The 17,101-nt window shown below is 35.8% G+C and overlaps 1 protein-coding gene across 14 annotated transcripts in view; it reads left to right on the top strand.

The window, feature by feature from the left end:
• Positions 1-17,101, top strand: part of Cask (calcium/calmodulin dependent serine protein kinase) — a 379,314-nt gene that overhangs the window by 341,295 nt on the left and 20,918 nt on the right. For 10 of the 14 annotated variants that reach the window (XM_003469430.5, XM_013151955.3, XM_063245741.1 and 7 more), the window contains 3 exons: positions 1,158-1,193; positions 2,871-3,067; positions 10,417-10,532. In XM_003469430.5, coding sequence (XP_003469478.2) covers positions 1,158-1,193; positions 2,871-3,067; positions 10,417-10,532 — 349 coding nt within the window. The remainder of the gene's footprint in view (positions 1-1,157; positions 1,194-2,870; positions 3,068-10,416; positions 10,533-17,101) is intronic. The other 4 variants (XM_013151957.3, XM_063245744.1, XM_063245742.1 and 1 more) reach the window with 1 other exon arrangement.

Genomic DNA, 17,101 nt, shown 5'->3' with positions numbered 1-17,101 from the left:
GTTTCTGAATGTTTTAGAATCTGGTAACAGATAAAGAAATGGAATGATATTGCAGAGTAGGCATTTGGGTGTTCGTGGGCTTTATAGTTTTCCATCCTGAGGGATATCAGCAACATGTTTTAGTTTCCGCTATCTAAGTTTACGAATTGGTGTGCCCTCTGTTATTGTGGTACGTGCACATATTTTCGTGAATTTTAAGCCTTGCCTGGATGTGAAAAGCAAAAGAAACTGGCTTCACACTGCACTTAAGCCACGCTATTATCACATCTTTAACACAAAGTACTTATATTTGATTCAAACTTGAAAATTTTCCATTTTTTCACAACTCTCCATTTTGGAATATAGAATTGCTCTTTTAATTTATTTAAACAAATGGAAGCACGCACACGTGCAGGTTTGCAACCTTTGGGGGTAACAGAATCTTCTGTAAGTTGCTGATGCTGCAATTAATTACTCAGTTACAATTGCGGAGAGTTTTAAGAATGCAGCAGTATTGCTTTTTTCCTGACTTTAATTTGCCCTATAAAAATGTATCAGTTTTATTCATAATAATAATTTTACCTTTTGAGAGATCATATCAACTGGAATGATATTCTAAGTCTGTCAGTGAGAGAAACTCTGTATAATGCTGCACACTAACCAGTTGTGCCACGAGAGCCGCAGTAAGAGAAATTTCTGAAGAAAATTGTCCATGACTTTATTTCCAACTTTGAAATAGGGTTACCAAAGGAATTCATTTATAACAGTTAACATGTAATACTTTTCAGATGCTAGAAATCCATAAGACATTGAATTTTTCAAAATCTAAACGGTTGGAGTGACTGAGTTCAAAAAGGCAACAGTTCTTTTTAGTTTGGGGTTTTTTTTAAATAGGCTATTTCACTTGCAGTGGCTTTTGTGTTGAAGATGCTGAGTTGTTTCTTAAGAACACATTTTCTCTGTGCTTCAACTTACCTGCTTTCTTCAGCTTGCTGCTAAATGGCCTGGGTTTGATTTTTTGATAACTCAACATTTCTGAGAAATGAAATAATGCATATGATCTCTTTACAACTTAATTGTAGCTCATTTTTAACCATATTGTAACAGAACACACAAATTACCTTGTGCTCTTGATAAGTAAATGAAAATTTTTCTCCTGGGTTGGCTTTATTCTACAGGACTTGCCATCAACTACCCAACCAAAAGGACGACAGGTGAATAGATATCCTCTATAGAAACTTCTCTAAACTGAGCTGCTAATAGCCAATCCTTTATTAACCCTTTCCATCCCATAATGTCTGCATTTTGGACCATAACATTTGAGCGTTGAGAGCTTGTACCATTTCATTTTAACACATTACACATGACTAATTCTTTATAAAGATTTTTCCTTCACATCTTCGTAGCTGTGCTGGTTATTGTAATTTCAACCTGATAATTTCATGTTGATGGTTATGAATTCAGCCTCTAAAGGTCTTATGGGCCTGCGTCTGGGCTGGAAAAGAATTTTAAATATTACAAAATTTATAGAACTCTAAAAATAAGTAAAAGTACATGTTGATAAATACTTTTAAGCAATTTTCTGAAAATGAAAGCTTTTTCTTAAATTTGTGTTTTTGCTTCTGTATTTCTAAAAACCATTGACAATGAAAAATAAGAAAAAAAAGTCACTTACCATGAAAAGTAAAAAAGACCATAAATATTCTGGCTCCTAACTATGCCTGTGTTAGTTCATTAGGAAAAGTTAAGTGCTGCTTCATACTAGCAAGTAACTTTATAATTGTCAGCACTTTAAAGTACAGATTTTAGGTGAGGATGCAGGTACTTGTTAATTTTATAGGCTGAATTGCAAAAAGTAAACGGAACATATCACACAGTATTTCCAAAGCCTTCAGGTTGGTTTTACAGTGACTTAAACATTAATATTCAAATTTATTTTCAAGAAATAGAATTTTATGGGATTTTTTGCTAAAATGTGGTGTTTAAAATGATCACAGTTTGAATTTAAGAGCTGCATAAATTAGCACTAGATAGAATTCACCTACAGTTTAGTCTTAAGACTGCCTAAATGATATAACATCGAATATGCCATCCCATACTTTAAAGCATTTAGAAAACAAATAATTCATAAAATACTGCCATATCGTAACCCCATGAGTAGTAATTCATTTCTTAGGTATATTTGCATATTATGAGACTCATAACCTTGAACTATGCATATTTTGTGACGCTGAGCTGATTTCAAGTGGTACTTGGCTAAGATAGGGTTCAAGTTCATAATTATTCTCTAAAGAGAATAAAGCACAAATATAAAGCATAAATCCTTTTAAAGAAGTAAAACTTATTTTTTAACCTTGTAAAAACTCGCATCACATTTAAGTTAATCAGCAGTGTGTATATGCTGCCAGTTGTCATGTTAACACTTTAAAGTAAGATAGCAGCCCAGCATTCTTGCTACTTTTATATCACATGCTGCTTTAGAGCTGAAACCTACCTTGACCTCTGGTCATTATGGCTTAAAGGTTGCCATGTGGTCATGACAACTTAATCCATAACATCAGTATAACTAGTGCAAATTTTAAAATGGTGGGCATATGTCTCTAATCATAGACCCATTCTGTTTGATCAAAAGCAGAAATTAAGTCTTTATTTTTATTAAATAAGTATTTTGAGGGTTCTTTCCAAATACAAACAGTGAAGTTTTGAAACTAGATGTCAAATTAGCATATTATTTCAAGTGATAGAAATTTCTTGTGTTGTATTTCCATGCATCGTTTTGCTTTCACCATCTAATGTCCTGTTTGTACTGTTGATGTGTGGTTTTAGATTAGTGCTCACTGTTTTCCTTCACATCACAATGGCCTCCTTTCTTACAAACTCCTGTTTTATAGATCTATGTAAGAGCACAATTTGAATATGATCCAGCCAAGGATGACCTCATCCCCTGCAAAGAAGCTGGCATTCGATTCAGAGTTGGTGACATTATTCAGATTATTAGTAAGGATGATCACAATTGGTGGCAGGGTAAACTGGAAAACTCCAAAAACGGAACTGCAGGTCTCATTCCTTCTCCTGAGCTTCAGGAATGGTATGTCTTTGTTATTTAACACTAAAGATGAAGTCCTGCCCATCAGTTTTCCACTTGATATCATTTCATAGCACCTGTTTGTTATATTCCTTCCAAACAAAATCTAAATGAGTCATCCAAAAACTCTCAATTCTTCAGCATCTAGAGGGGTACTTGTTACAGTCAGATCGCAATTTATGTATAAAGGAAGAAAGGTCTTCAAAGAGGTACAATGACTAAGCTCAGGTCACATCAGCAGAGCCCTCCACTCCTACAAGCTGTTGCAATCCTTTTTAAAATGGCATCTTCTTACAGTTGAATCTTCTCCTTGTCCCTCTGTATGCTTTCATGCCCATTCTGCCCATCACCAGCAAAAATCACTCAAAGCCTTGATTCATTGCCAGGCAGGGTACTTAAAGATAAAATCTGTTTCACTACTGGAAGAAAAGACAACCAGAAGCTTTGTTGTTTACCTTGCCAAATTTTTAAGTGCCTTTTGTAGACTGGAGGGGCCTCAGTAATACAGTTCTTGCCTGGCATGAGCAAGACCTTAGGTTCTGCCCCTAGCACTGCTGAGAGAAGAAGGAAAGGGAGAGGAAAAAATACCTATTTTGTTAGGAAGCCTATGCTCTATCTAACAGCCAGCTAAAGTCAGACAGTGTTGCAGACCCTGTTTTTAACTGAGAGAAGGGGAGACATTGATCAGTGCTTATTTTGGTAAAATATGTTTCCACCATTAGTGTTACAATTATTTATTTGAACCTTTTTAATATTTATGGTATTATCTTTGTCAGTATTTGAGCGATATTTATCAGAAATCTGTGCAGAAGAGATAACCTAATGTCGGAATTTTATTGCATTTAACCAAAAATGCCTTCCTCTCTCAAAAAAAAGCCCAGAACCCACTTAAAAGCTACCAATGACATTGACCAGAGACATTCCTAACAGTTTTTTCTACTCATTTATCTCACTAATTAAGAGCGGAATCTCTTTTGCTTGGTAACCTCTTTCAACTACCTCGTGTTTTCTAAAAATATTTAGAATATTGAGGCCCCTGAGGACTTGAGATGCCATCATTTTACATGTGAGGAAATGTGGACAAACAGAAATAGCAGCTTTCCATCTGGCATTGACTTTCAATCTGATCTTTAGAAGACAGTTTAGCATAAGCAGAAGGAAAGTGATTTCTAAGTCATTTTGATGGTGACAGTCTTACTGATATTTACATTTTGCAAATGTCTTCTTAGCTGGGCATGGTGGCACATGCCTATAATCCCAGAACTCAGAAGCCTGACGCAGGAGGATTGCTGTGAGTTCAAGGCTATAAAATGAGTTCAAGTTGCTCTGTCAGCCTTGACAGAGCAAGACTATGTCTCAAAAAAACAAAAAGCCTTCTTGAGTGTTGTTATATGTTATAAACATTTATTAAAAATAATTATGTAGATTATAGCCCTCTTCTCCCTATATCAGTTATGTCCCACCAATATCTGAGTCCTCTGGAAGAATCTTGACAAAAAAGCAGATTGGTTTCTTCTTTTCCATAATGACATACTAGATTATCTGGCTCAATATTCCTGTTGAAAAAAAACTGAAAAGTGCTACAGAAACTATGCTTTTTAAAATGACCATGAGCCAGGCATGGTGGTGCATACTTGTAATCCCAGCATTCCCAGCTGAGGCAGGAGAAACATTGCAAGTTCAAGACTGGTCTGTGCTACAAAGTGAGCTCACGGCCAGCCTGAACTGCATAGTAAGACTGTCGCAAACACACACACACACACACAAAGATGACACTGAAGTCACTGAATAGCTGAAAAGGTAATGGGAACTCAATGACCAATTTTTCTATGAAAACATGTAATCAGTGATAAGCAGAATAAAATAGTACCAAATTGCCCATTTTTCCAATAGGGCATTTACTCTTACTAAACAATAGGAGAACCAAGTTTAAGACATTAAGACTAACTAAATGGACAATCTCTTAGGAGCCTCTTTCCCACACTATTTGAACTATAAAACATAATACTCCCAAGGTATCGCAAGCAGATAAGCAGACCTGTACTCTCCTTCAACCAGAGGACTGAAGAGAAGGTTGCTTTGTTACTGAACAGAGCAAAAGATGCAAGTAAAAGGAGAACGAATTACTGCCCCACCATCTTAACAGAAACTTTTTCTAGGTCAGTGAAGAGCAAGTGTGAGTCACCAGGCACCTGAGGAAGCAGGAAAGATCCAACTGACATGACAGTGCCAAAGACAAACTCAAGCCCACTTCATTGGAATTAGGAGACAAAGGTTTTAAAAACAAGTTTTTCTTGGTTTTTAAAAAATCAATAATAAGCTTGAAAAATATGTTAAGGGAGCCAAAAAAATTTTAAAGGATATAGCAGATTTGAAAAAAGAACAAAAAGGGGCTAGGGATATAGCTCAGTATCACAGTGCCTGCCTATCAAGTGCAAGCTTCTGAGTTCAATTTCCAGTACTAGGAAGAAGAAGAAAAAGAACAAAAGGAGCTTCCAATGGGAAAAATATAGTAGCAAAGTTAAAATGTCAGTAGCCACACATGCATTAGACTGACTAAAAAGCTTCATCAGTAGATGAATAGATAAATTATGGTACATTCATCCAATGGAATGCTACCCAGCAATAGAAAAAAATGAACTGTTGATACATACAACAGTGTGGGTAAAACCCAAAGGCATTCTGCTAAATGAAAGAAGTCAGACGAAAAAGAGAACATACTATATGATTCCATTTATATAACATTTTGAGAAATGTAAACTAATCTATGGTGTTAGTAATTGCCTGGGGATTGGAGATGGAAGGGATTACAGAGGAGCATGAGACAATTCCAGGGATAATAAAAGTGTTTATCTTGATTGTGGTAATGATTTCATAGCATATGCACATACATCAAAACTTACGACTCTTTATGTTCAGCTTGAGAACTAAACTTAAAGTTATTAAAAATATATATATATATAGTACGGCAGCCTAGCATGCTGGTGCACACCTGTAATCCTAGCTCTCTGGTTGGCTGAAGCAGGAGGATTGAAAGTTCGAGCCCATTCTAGGCAATTTAGCAAGATCTTGTCTCAAAAAAAAGAGTGAAAAAAGAATTCTGACTAGGATGTGAAAAAGAGGGCAGCTAGGTGGAGTGTCCCTTAAGACCTAAGTATGATTTTAAGAGTGCCATTTCTGGTTAAGAGAAAAGAGCAGTTTCCCTCTGGGTGAAATTGAGTTTGTAGAATGTCAATGGATACGTGACACTGAACAGAAAGATTTAAAATAATATTGTCAGCTTTTCTCAAATGCATTGCTACCAAGTCACATTTTTTACTTCCTCTAGAAGAAAAATCTGAATTTTTGGACCCAGTGCTTTGTGGTAGGCATATTGCTCTAATCATCTGATGTGTTGAGGTCCCTGACTCTGTCGTCCTGAACATTGCTTGCAAGATCCTCATCCAGGTCATCACAGAAATAAACACGTTTGAACTGTCCCTCCAGGTTGACCTTACCCTTTACAGTTGCTTTGCACTGACTGAACTAAAAGAAATAACATTTACTTCCTGAGTGGCTGGTAAGAGTAAATTTCGTCTGCCATCATACCACATATGATTCACCACAATTTTTACTGAAACTTGGTTTTATGTTTTAAGCTTTAAAATACTTATTATAAGACTCCTTGTACTTTATAGCATAGGCTTCCCAAGGTCAAGATTTTGTTTCTTTTAACCTGTCAAAAATTTCACAATTCTATCATGTTTCCAAAGCTCCTATGCATCAGAGTTGCTAATTACAGTTGTTAATTACAACTAACAGCACATACTTAGACCAGAAGAACCTCCAAAGATCAGCCTTCGTCAGCCTTCTCTGTATGCCACATAGGTAGCATGCAGGCATTGACTTTGATGCTGTCACTGGGAGTTTATAGTATTTCCTAGGACGTGTGTTCTCCCAAACCAAATATAAACAAAAATCTCAATGAACAATAGACGGTAGGGACATGGAGGACAATCTCTTTAATAAAAGACAAAAAAATCCCTCAACTCATATTATGATACCTGCATTATCCTTGTATAAAAATTGAGGTAAGGCAATTCAAGAAAAGCTACATACTAATATCCATCATAAACATACATGTAAATTTCCACAGCAAAATACTAGCAAACAGAGTCCAACAATATATAAAAAGGATAAAACATCATAGTCTAGTGGGGTTTGTACTGAGAACTCGTGCTTGTTTCAGCATTTGAAAGTCAATCTACAACCGTTTTAACAGACTAAAGAAGAAAATCCACATGGTTGTATCAACAGATACAGGCAAAGCATATGATAAAATCCAATCATTGTTAAAACTGCCACAAATTATGAATTAAAGGGAACCTCCTTAATCTGATAAAGACCATCTACCATCTAATATTATTGGAAAGGGGAAACATTTGCAGGTGATATGATTCATAAAAATTCAAAGGAATCCATAGCTAAACAATTGAAATCAATATGAGAGTTTAACAAGGTTCCTGATAAAATCAGTATATAAAAATAAGTTATATTTCTGTTTATCAGCCACAAATAGAAAATAAAACTTTTAAAAGATGCCATACATAACAACACCTATAACATCATAATACTTCTATGCTCAGAAAAGTAGTAAATCCTATATCTGATTAAGCTTCTATATTACCTATTTACAGGAAGTACAAAGGGCAGAGGAGCATACTAAAGACACCATAGAGGACAATCAAAATATTCACCCTTCCAGAAACTGCAGAATAAACAACAGGCCTCTATAGCAAATTGCAAGGAGAAAAAAGAGAAGGAACCTATAGATCTAGAAATAGTTAAGACTGGGGCAGCGGCTTTAGCTCAGCGGCATAAGCACCTGCCTGGCAAGTGCGAGCTTGTGAGTTCAATCCCTGGTACCCCAAGAAAAATCTTTAAAAAGATTTAAGACTAAAGAAAAATTTATCTACTCATGTATTTGTTTGAAAATAATACAGGGATGAGTGGTGTATAAATATATAAAACAAAATAAACTAATGAATACTTGCTGAAGTTTCATCATAGGTATTTGGGGTTCATTTCTTTATGTTCTTATATATGTTTCAAATTTTCATAATTGCAAAGTGTCTTTTTTTGTAATTTTTTTTTGGTACTAGGTATTGAACTCATGACCTCACACTTACTAGGCAAGCATTTGAGCCACTGAGCTAAATCCCTGGCCCCAAAACTATCTTTTTGTAAATACCATTTACAAAACCTTTTTAGGTCAGCACCCTGGGACCAAATCTAACAAAGATGCTTAGGACATTTACATGATAATATTAAATTTACTGACACATTGAAGAAGACAAATAGATGTGTTATGTTCATAGATTGGAAGACTCAATATTATAGAAACATCTGTTTCTCCCACCTTGATTTTACCAATGTAATCCTGATGGTTTTGAAATTGTCCAGCTCACATTAAAGTTTAGATAGAAATGCACAAGTTCAGAAGTCGCCAAGATGCTCTTGAACAAGAAAGGAGTCTTGCTCTATCAGATGCCAAGACTTATTATAGCCTTATTAAGATAATAATATATGAGTTTAGCGATGCTTAGACAAATCAGCTGAAGAGAATGGATAACCTTAAACCACTTCAATACAGAAAGGGATATTTGCTATGCAGCAGAAATAGCACTGTATAACAGTGTCATGCTGGAGCATAACGGGGGAAAGAAAGAAAATCAGAAGCAAAGTCGGTGCCAGTGCATAAAAAACCAAACTGTAAAAGCCAAAACTGTAAACTTTGAGAAGGTAATATTGGAGAATATCTTCAAAAACTAAGATTTCTTAACAAAAATACTTCCCAAAATGAAAATATTGACAAATTTAATGACCATTAAAAACTACTAAGGTCTATCTGTCCAAAGGTACTATAAAAAAAGTATTAAATCAAGCAACAGAGTGGAAGAAGATACCTGCAACACATATAACTAACAAAGGTACAGTATCCATACTCTAGAAAAAATTCCAGTAAGTCAGTAAGAAAAGGACAACTGAATAGGAAAATCATCAAAAGACTTGCAGTTTTGAACACTTTACACATAGAAAATCCAGTCATATTCTCATTAGTAATCAGTAAAATGTAAACTAAAATCACAGTTGTGTTAAAATGTCTACTATAAAGTAAAAGTAGCGTTACTGACAAGGAAGTGGAACAGCAGGCACTCACACACCATTGGTGGGGATTTAAATCAACACAGCTTCACTGGAAAAATAACTTGCCATTTAGAATAGCACCACCATCAGCATTCTAATAATGAGTTGCGATTTTTCTTATAATTGATTCATCTGGATGTGGTGGCGTGCACCTGTAATCCCAGCACTTGAGAGGTTGAAGTAAGATGATTACTGAGAATTCAAGGCCAGGCTGAGCCTACATAGCCAGACTCCATCTCAAAAACAAACAAAAAAAATGTTTTGATTCATTCAGAGACCCCTGGTGGATCCAAAAACAAAATCATTAAAAAGTAAAACCTTCTGGGACTCTGCCATAAAAAGCAAGTATTTTGCTTCTTCTGACCTAAGACAGCAATTTTTTAACATTTCTGCTTATGTTACCAATGCTGGGTACTACAAGTAAGTAGAGCAAAACTATAATTATATGGTGATTATATCAGAATTTAATTGTAGCATACTTTTTCTGTCTTACCCTACAATCATCCTGTAGTAATAGTACCATTTATTGAAGTCTACTGTGTGCCTGTCATTATCCTAGGGACATTTGCCTTTTTCATTCTAATTCTTTGTAACAGTCATCTGAAAGGCTCCAAAAGGTAAAAGACCCTACTGATAGGGTGAGTTCTGACTACAATCATGGGCTCTGGTGCCAGACCTCCCTTACTCTATTTACTAGCTATGTATTTCTGGCAAATTGCTGAATCTCTGAATCATGCAGTGCCTTCATCTGTGAAATATGACACAATTCTATGTGACATTAGAAAGAATAAATGAGTTAATACATGTACAGGTCCTAGAAAAGTACCTAACAGTAAGTGTTTCATAGCATCTAATGAGTAACAAAACTAGGATGCAAACCAGGCCTGTCGTGACTCAAAATCCCAAGATTTTTCTAGTATCATGTTTGGCTTCTGTGTTATCAGTTAGTATGTGCTAAAGGAATATAATGACATACATAATAAGTAGTGTATATGTTTTTCAAACATCTCTACAAAATTGTCATGCAAACTGAAGAATAGCCTTTATGTGAGTGATTTGACAGGTCGCAATGATTATGTTCATGTTATTTTAATGTAAACTCTTCAAATTAATCATTTTTGTCATTGATTTTTGTTGGGGGTTTTCCCTCTTTCTTTATATACTAGGCGAGTAGCTTGCATTGCCATGGAGAAGACCAAACAAGAGCAGCAGGCCAGCTGTACTTGGTTTGGCAAGAAAAAGAAGCAGTACAAAGATAAATACTTGGCAAAGCACAATGCAGGTAAGGAAAAGCATGTCTGTTACAGAAACTCGGTTTAACATCTCCAAGACCTAAGTAGATATAACATTTCCATTTGGTTGTCAAGGTTCTCTATCCAAAAATTTACCTTGTGAGATCTTCATCAGCTTATAAAACCTTTAAGAAACCCTACTCCAATTAATATGTTGATTATTTACCAGATATTTTACAAGGCTGAACTTCATAGAACACTAGATACCAAGAGTTATTTAAAAGCTCTAGTATACTATTTCCGAATGGTATTTGGAAATAGTATCCCCTGGAACTGCATGAACCCAACACATTAAGTCCTCCCCTGAGAAATGAGAGCTTGAAAGTTTGCCAAGTCTCTGGGATTCTTGCTTTCCTTGGTGAGACAGGCTTCAAGTGGAAAGCCCTCTCTTCTGACTCCTCCCTGCCCTTGGAAATGGCCCCATGACAGATATCTAAGGGCAAAAGTGACCATAGAAGCCGTGCTGCAAATGGTTCAGCAGTTGGTTTGAAAGGGCACAGATGACATGGACACCAACTTGGTTAATCTGTCTCTGTGACTTCTCTTCTTCCTTCATGGCATTTGCAAGCTCCAGAGAGACCACGGATATTATCTTGGCCTTACCTGTGTAGTATGCTTGTCTATGGAAACTTGCATATGATTAAGTCAAAGTCCTCACATATGAAAAATGAAATGAATACCAAAAGAGTATGGTCTGTTATTGCAACAGCATTCCCAGAAGACTCACATGATGTAGCTGTGCTAAAGGAGAATGCATGGTGAAGCACTTACCTTCAGTAACTTCTTAATATGATTTATTTTATAAGAGACTTTTTCTAAAGAATTAAAAGCGTTGACATGGACATTAGATTAGTTCCCAAGGTTTCAGAAATAATTTCAAAAATCAAACATGTAGCCAAAATACTCAAGTGAATTCAATCTGCAAACCCAATTCAACAGTATAATGTTTCTGACAAATATGGAATGCCTCTTTCTCTGTAGAATTAACATTCACTAGGAAATTAACATTCACTGGGAAGTGTAACTTATTTTGCAATTGTATATTAAAAGTGAACATTTCAAAATACTGTGTAATGCAGAATGAATGTAAGTGGCTATGTGGGTTAAGTTTCAGTGGTTTGGTTCAATGAGGAGTCTTTCCTTTTTGCATAATTACATTGTCCCATGTTTTTATTTCTGATAAAATGTATCATTTGTTCTAGTTATGAAAAAAAACATATCATTTGTTTCTGGTTATGTACCAATATAGAGCACTAGTCTCCTAATGCCTTTTTTATTTATTTGTTTTATAAAGGGAAGAAATATTTAAAATAGACGAATTAAATATAATCTAGCAAGTAAATACTCAAGGAGTACTATTTGAAAAAAATGCCTTGCAATGTCAGCAGAACGTTGCTCAACTCAAGATGTCAGTGTTTATTGCCAAGTCTTCCTCGTTGCCTCTGTCTCTATCAGCTTCTAAAACTCTCACATGGTCTAACAGGCCCATGAGGAGATGTGTTGACATAATCTAAATATAAAAAGTATCTATCTATGCTGAGATGATGGCACACACCTGTAATCCCAGCACTTGGTAGACTGAGGCAGGAGGATCACCATGAGTTCAAGGCCAGCCTGGGCTACATAAATGAGTTCAAGGCCAGCCTGCACTACATAGCAAGACTCTGTCTCAAAAAAAAAAATCTATCTCGACTTGTAATTGTACAATATTAAATGATATGTGGATATAGTTGGCATTGAAGTAAAACCTAGAAAAGCAAGGAAATGTCTGGTTAAAGCTGTGAATGCATAATTAGTTTTATACTCTACTAATGCAGGGCATGTAGACATTAGTATTTAGTTTGCCAGTGTTCTTTAATTCCACTCTGAGAAAAACTAAGCAAATTGATTGTAAAACTAGGCCTCTCTAAAAGTTGACAAAGACTCAGGAAAATCAACAGCCAGTTTAGTGGATAGTGTTTTCTACAGTTCATTTTTTCTATTTTTGGGTGTCAGTGATCTTCCATTGTCCCCATTCCCTGATTCCTGATGGGTAGTTCATAGTGGTCCTGCAAATTCACTTATCAGTTTAATAGGGCACTCTGGACAGGACCAGGAATTAGCACACCTCAGTAACTGTGACTTGACAAATCACCTAGCTCCTGTGGGTTTCAAAATAAGGGAGTGAGATAGACAATCAAGGAGATCTCTTTGAGATCTAAAATCTAGTAAATTTAAGGTTCTTCCATCACTAGGCCTGACAAAAGGAGACTATTTAAGGAAGCTGAGTACTCTTGTACTGTCCCATCTGGCAGCTTTAGTAAACTTTGAGCAAACTTTTAGAGCACTAGTCTCCAAATCTTTTAGTAAACTTTTACCTCGTTAGTAAACTTTGTGCATCAAGGTGATAGCCCTTGATATAGAAGACAGGAGCATAGAAGACAGAGGCATCATGAAATTGCTTTTTTCTCTGTCACTGGACATAATACTTGCTACTCCAAACCACTGACCTATCTACATTCTTGTAAAGTTGAAAAAAAAAGCAGAGGGGGGAGCCTATTGCCTCTACCTTTTGTTTTCTTTAGCATTTTCCTAGCCAGTGCTCTTTTTAGGGATTAGAATCTTCTTTGTCATGCTTAAAGGATTATGCTTCATATCAGCATTTGTCTCTGCTTATGAGCCCTCTTTTGAAAGGAAGTCTGAGCTCCTTGAAGGTCTTTGCAGAGCTGCTTAAGTGGTTTTTTGTTGTTCTTGTTGTTGTTTTGTTTTGTTTTGTTTTGTTTTTTGCAGAACTTTATATTGAGGCTTATCTGACTCTGTCTTTGGAATATCACTGTTAGTATCCCCTCACCTGCAAAATAATCACTCAGATTTCCTTTTCGTTTCTGCGGTCAGGAGAAGGTAACTAGCCTTCCTCCTGGACTTTCTGAACTACTCTTCCCTGACAAAGCCCCACATCCCTTTTTGTCATATCTGTTAGGGTGTCTTCCATTCTATCACTTAACTTTCCATCTTGTTTATTAGGAAGTCCAGAGGAGCCATTTGCTTAGTGGTTACCATTATTTTACAGGAGATGAGGTTGTCAGGAAGAGAATTCAGGTGTTTTAACAGCTGTTCTCTTTTAGCTAGCATACAATGTCATTCTGACAGAATTGTCCATGTAAAGAATTGCTCTAAAAGTGAGAAACCCTATACCATTGACTTCTATCAGCAAGACAGGTGCTTTTTTTTTTTTTTTTTTCATTTTTATCGGTACCAGGGATCGAACTCACGACTGCCTGCTTGCAAGGCAGGCGCTTATGCCGCTGAGCTAAATCCCCAGCCCCAAGACAGGTGCTTTGAAAGCTTGAAAATGTCATAGTCTTTCATGCCAAGAACTAGCCAGATGGGCTCAAATCATATTTCCAAAGGATTTTTCTGGCTATTTCCGAAGTTGGTTATAAAATATAGTATGCTTTTTGATCTTCGTGTGGTGCATAGTAAATTAAAATAAAGCCATATGTTTTGTATCCTGTTCCAAATCTTGAAGAATTCATCATATATTAATGGCAAGATCTAAACCTTATTATCAAATCATGTAGTGGATTGTATTTGTGGTAAAAACAAAGGATGGAAACTTTGTCAATACCTAGAACTTATAGAAACATTAATACCATAATTAATTATTTCAATTCCTATCACTAGGAAATTTCACATATCTAGTTAAAGCAGAATTCTGTGGCAAGCTATTAGCCAAATTTGACCCCTAAGTAAATTATATAAACATACACATATACATACACAATGTTTAAAATAATTGTATACCCAGGCACAGTGGCATTTACCTGAAATCCCAGCTACTCAGGAGGTTGAGGCAGGAGGAGCGTAAGTTTGGGACCAGCATGAGCAATTTAGTAAGGCTCTGCCTCAAAATAGAAATACAGAATGGCCTGGAATGTAGCTCAGTGGTAGAGTGCTTGCTTAGCATGTGCAAGGCCCAGGGTCCAATCCGCAGTGTGGCAAATAATAATTTTATGTATTATCCTATTTGAAAGTCAGATAATTTAATATAAAACTCTGAGTTTCAGACTTCCTTTGAAAGAATAGAGAATGTGGCAACACTGAGCCACTTCCTTTCACAGGGACTCTGGGCTATTCATATCCCATTATGATGGACCTTCATTCTCCAGGACCCACCATCCCCACCACCCTTTTTTTGTGTCTGGTTCACTTCATTCAACCAGATTAGCTACCTGCCCAACACAGGCATCGATTTTACACTCTGTGGCCCTGTACTGCCAGTGTACAATCCCCTTTTTATTTGGAGGCTTTTGCAGTATTTTGAAGAACTCAGCTTTTCAAAATGAGACAAGGATTCAGTGTTAACTTTTTATGGAAAAAATTCAACCAGGAAACATTTATGTAAATACTTAACAGAAGTGTCTAGAATGTTGCCAGAAAATCAAAGAAATATAATCAAACTGTACCAGACACTATTTCTGAATCTTTGGGAATACATTTGATTATGATGTATATGGTATTCACAACAAATACATTTTCTACAACATGTAAAAGCCACACGCACTTGGTATAGAAAGTACTATTGTGCTGTTAGAACTGTACTCTTAAAGCACTGATATTCCTTAGCACCAGGATTTCCAAAAGTCAGTTTTAGATTAACTTACAAATGTAATTTTTTTAATGAGAAAGTCTTCATTAATTCATTTTTTAAATGTTAGAGCCCTAAGCAGTAATATTTAAATATTCCAAAATATTCTATTTGTAGACATACATAACAATTTATCTACAACCATTCATAGGTGTGTTTAAATTATGCTTAATATGAAAATACTTTTGAGTTTTAAAACCTATCCTGTTCTTTTTTTCTTGAGAACAAAGAACTCTAAAACACAAAAAATGGCCCAAGCCAGGCTTATGGTCCAGGTTGTCATCCCAACACTCTGGGAGGTTCAGGCAGGAAGATCACAAATCTGAGTTCAGGCTGGGCAACTTAGTGACTTAGCAAGACCCTATCTCAAAATTTTAAAAAGATGGGGATATAACTCAGTGTAAAGGCCCAGTACCACAAAACAAAATTTTTTTAATCTAAAAAGTGAGCCAGAACCTCACTGTCCTGTTGGAATTTTATTTTTTTTAAAATAATACAAGTAGACCTGGAGGTGGAGCTCAGTGGTAGAGTGCTTCTGTGTGAGGGCCTGGGTTCTATCCCCAGCACTGCAAAAAATAATAATAATGAAAGTAATAGGCACAAACGACTAGAAATTACAAACAGTAGAGAAAAGTACAAAGTAAAAATCAAAATGTTTCTATACCTGTGCTCTCTGAAGAGGATTTTTTTGTAAATCCCCACATGAAATTTCTACATACATGTATATGCTAGTATATAAAATCCATTGGCTTTTATATAAGGATATAATTGAATTTTTATTAAAGTGAGTTTGTTTCTTAATGTTATTTATTTGCCTTGTGTTTAGAATATTGCATGATAAAGTTTATTTTGTGCATATTATACTTTTATTTTACTAATAAATGAAAAGCCATATTTCAATGACCCCTGTACATTTTTCATGCTGTCTCACTCCCAATGGCCTCTGTGCATGTAAGTAACCTGTTGAATGACTATGCCTCTGTGTTTTGACGGTTTCATTTTATTAAGTCCTTTTTTATCAGCAAGCAACTTAAAACCTTTAAAATTCAGTCTTTAAGTACTCTCCTAACTTTCTTGTATCTCTTATTTTAAAATATCCCTTTTCATTGTTTCATAACCCTACAACCATGTGGCAGTCTCATTTAGACCAAGTAACGTCTTAATGTTGCTCATTCCTGGTTAAGATACCCATGTTTAACATATCTGTTCATTCATTTATGTTGTTGATTGTTGATATCTAACTCATTCTTATATGTTTTTCAAAAATGACAAGTCTTACACTAGGAATGTAGCTCAGTGGTAGGGCTAAGATTCAATCCCCACTAACTCAAAAAAAAAAGAAAGAAAAAGTCAATTCAGTAGGACTGAAGTACTAAAGTTAAGGCTCTAGATGGAAAGGATGTGTGTACCATTCAGAATGCTTGTGTCATCATCATCTTGCTCTTTTATGAGATGCTTGATTATTTCTGTATATAAAAACATATCAGCTTGTTGGTGTACTTCTCTCATAAGCATGTTTTTCTTGATGGAAATATTCAGAGGGCAGTAGGTACAAAAAGCAATTCCATAAGCACCCCTTTTATTTTTGCGACTCTCATCACTTCATTACCACTGCAACATAACCCAATAGTTCTACTGCAGAGAGCCTCATATTCATTTTAATTTTATGAGTGAGCCATTCTGAACACAGAAAACATCTGTCTGGTTTTAGCTATTTTGTGAAAATATGCTGTAAAGACTTTTAGTCAACCTTTCCGGAATCAAGTTACCCATTAATATGCACTCACCCTTATTTTAACATATCATACTTCTTTTCATATATTTTTTTCATCTGTAATCCCAGCACTCAGGAGACTGAGGCAGGAGGATCACCATTAGTTCAAGGCCAGCTGGGCTACATAGTGAGTTCAAGGCCAGCCGAAACTACATAGC

The sequence above is a fragment of the Cavia porcellus genome, unplaced genomic scaffold, assembly GCF_034190915.1.
Source record: "Cavia porcellus strain 051 isolate PalLab524CR breed Dunkin Hartley unplaced genomic scaffold, mCavPor4.1 scaffold_3, whole genome shotgun sequence".
In the NCBI taxonomy this organism is placed as follows: Eukaryota; Metazoa; Chordata; class Mammalia; order Rodentia; family Caviidae; genus Cavia; species Cavia porcellus.
Note: the sequence above shows the minus strand (reverse complement) of the source record. Positions and strands in the feature narration are given on the sequence as shown.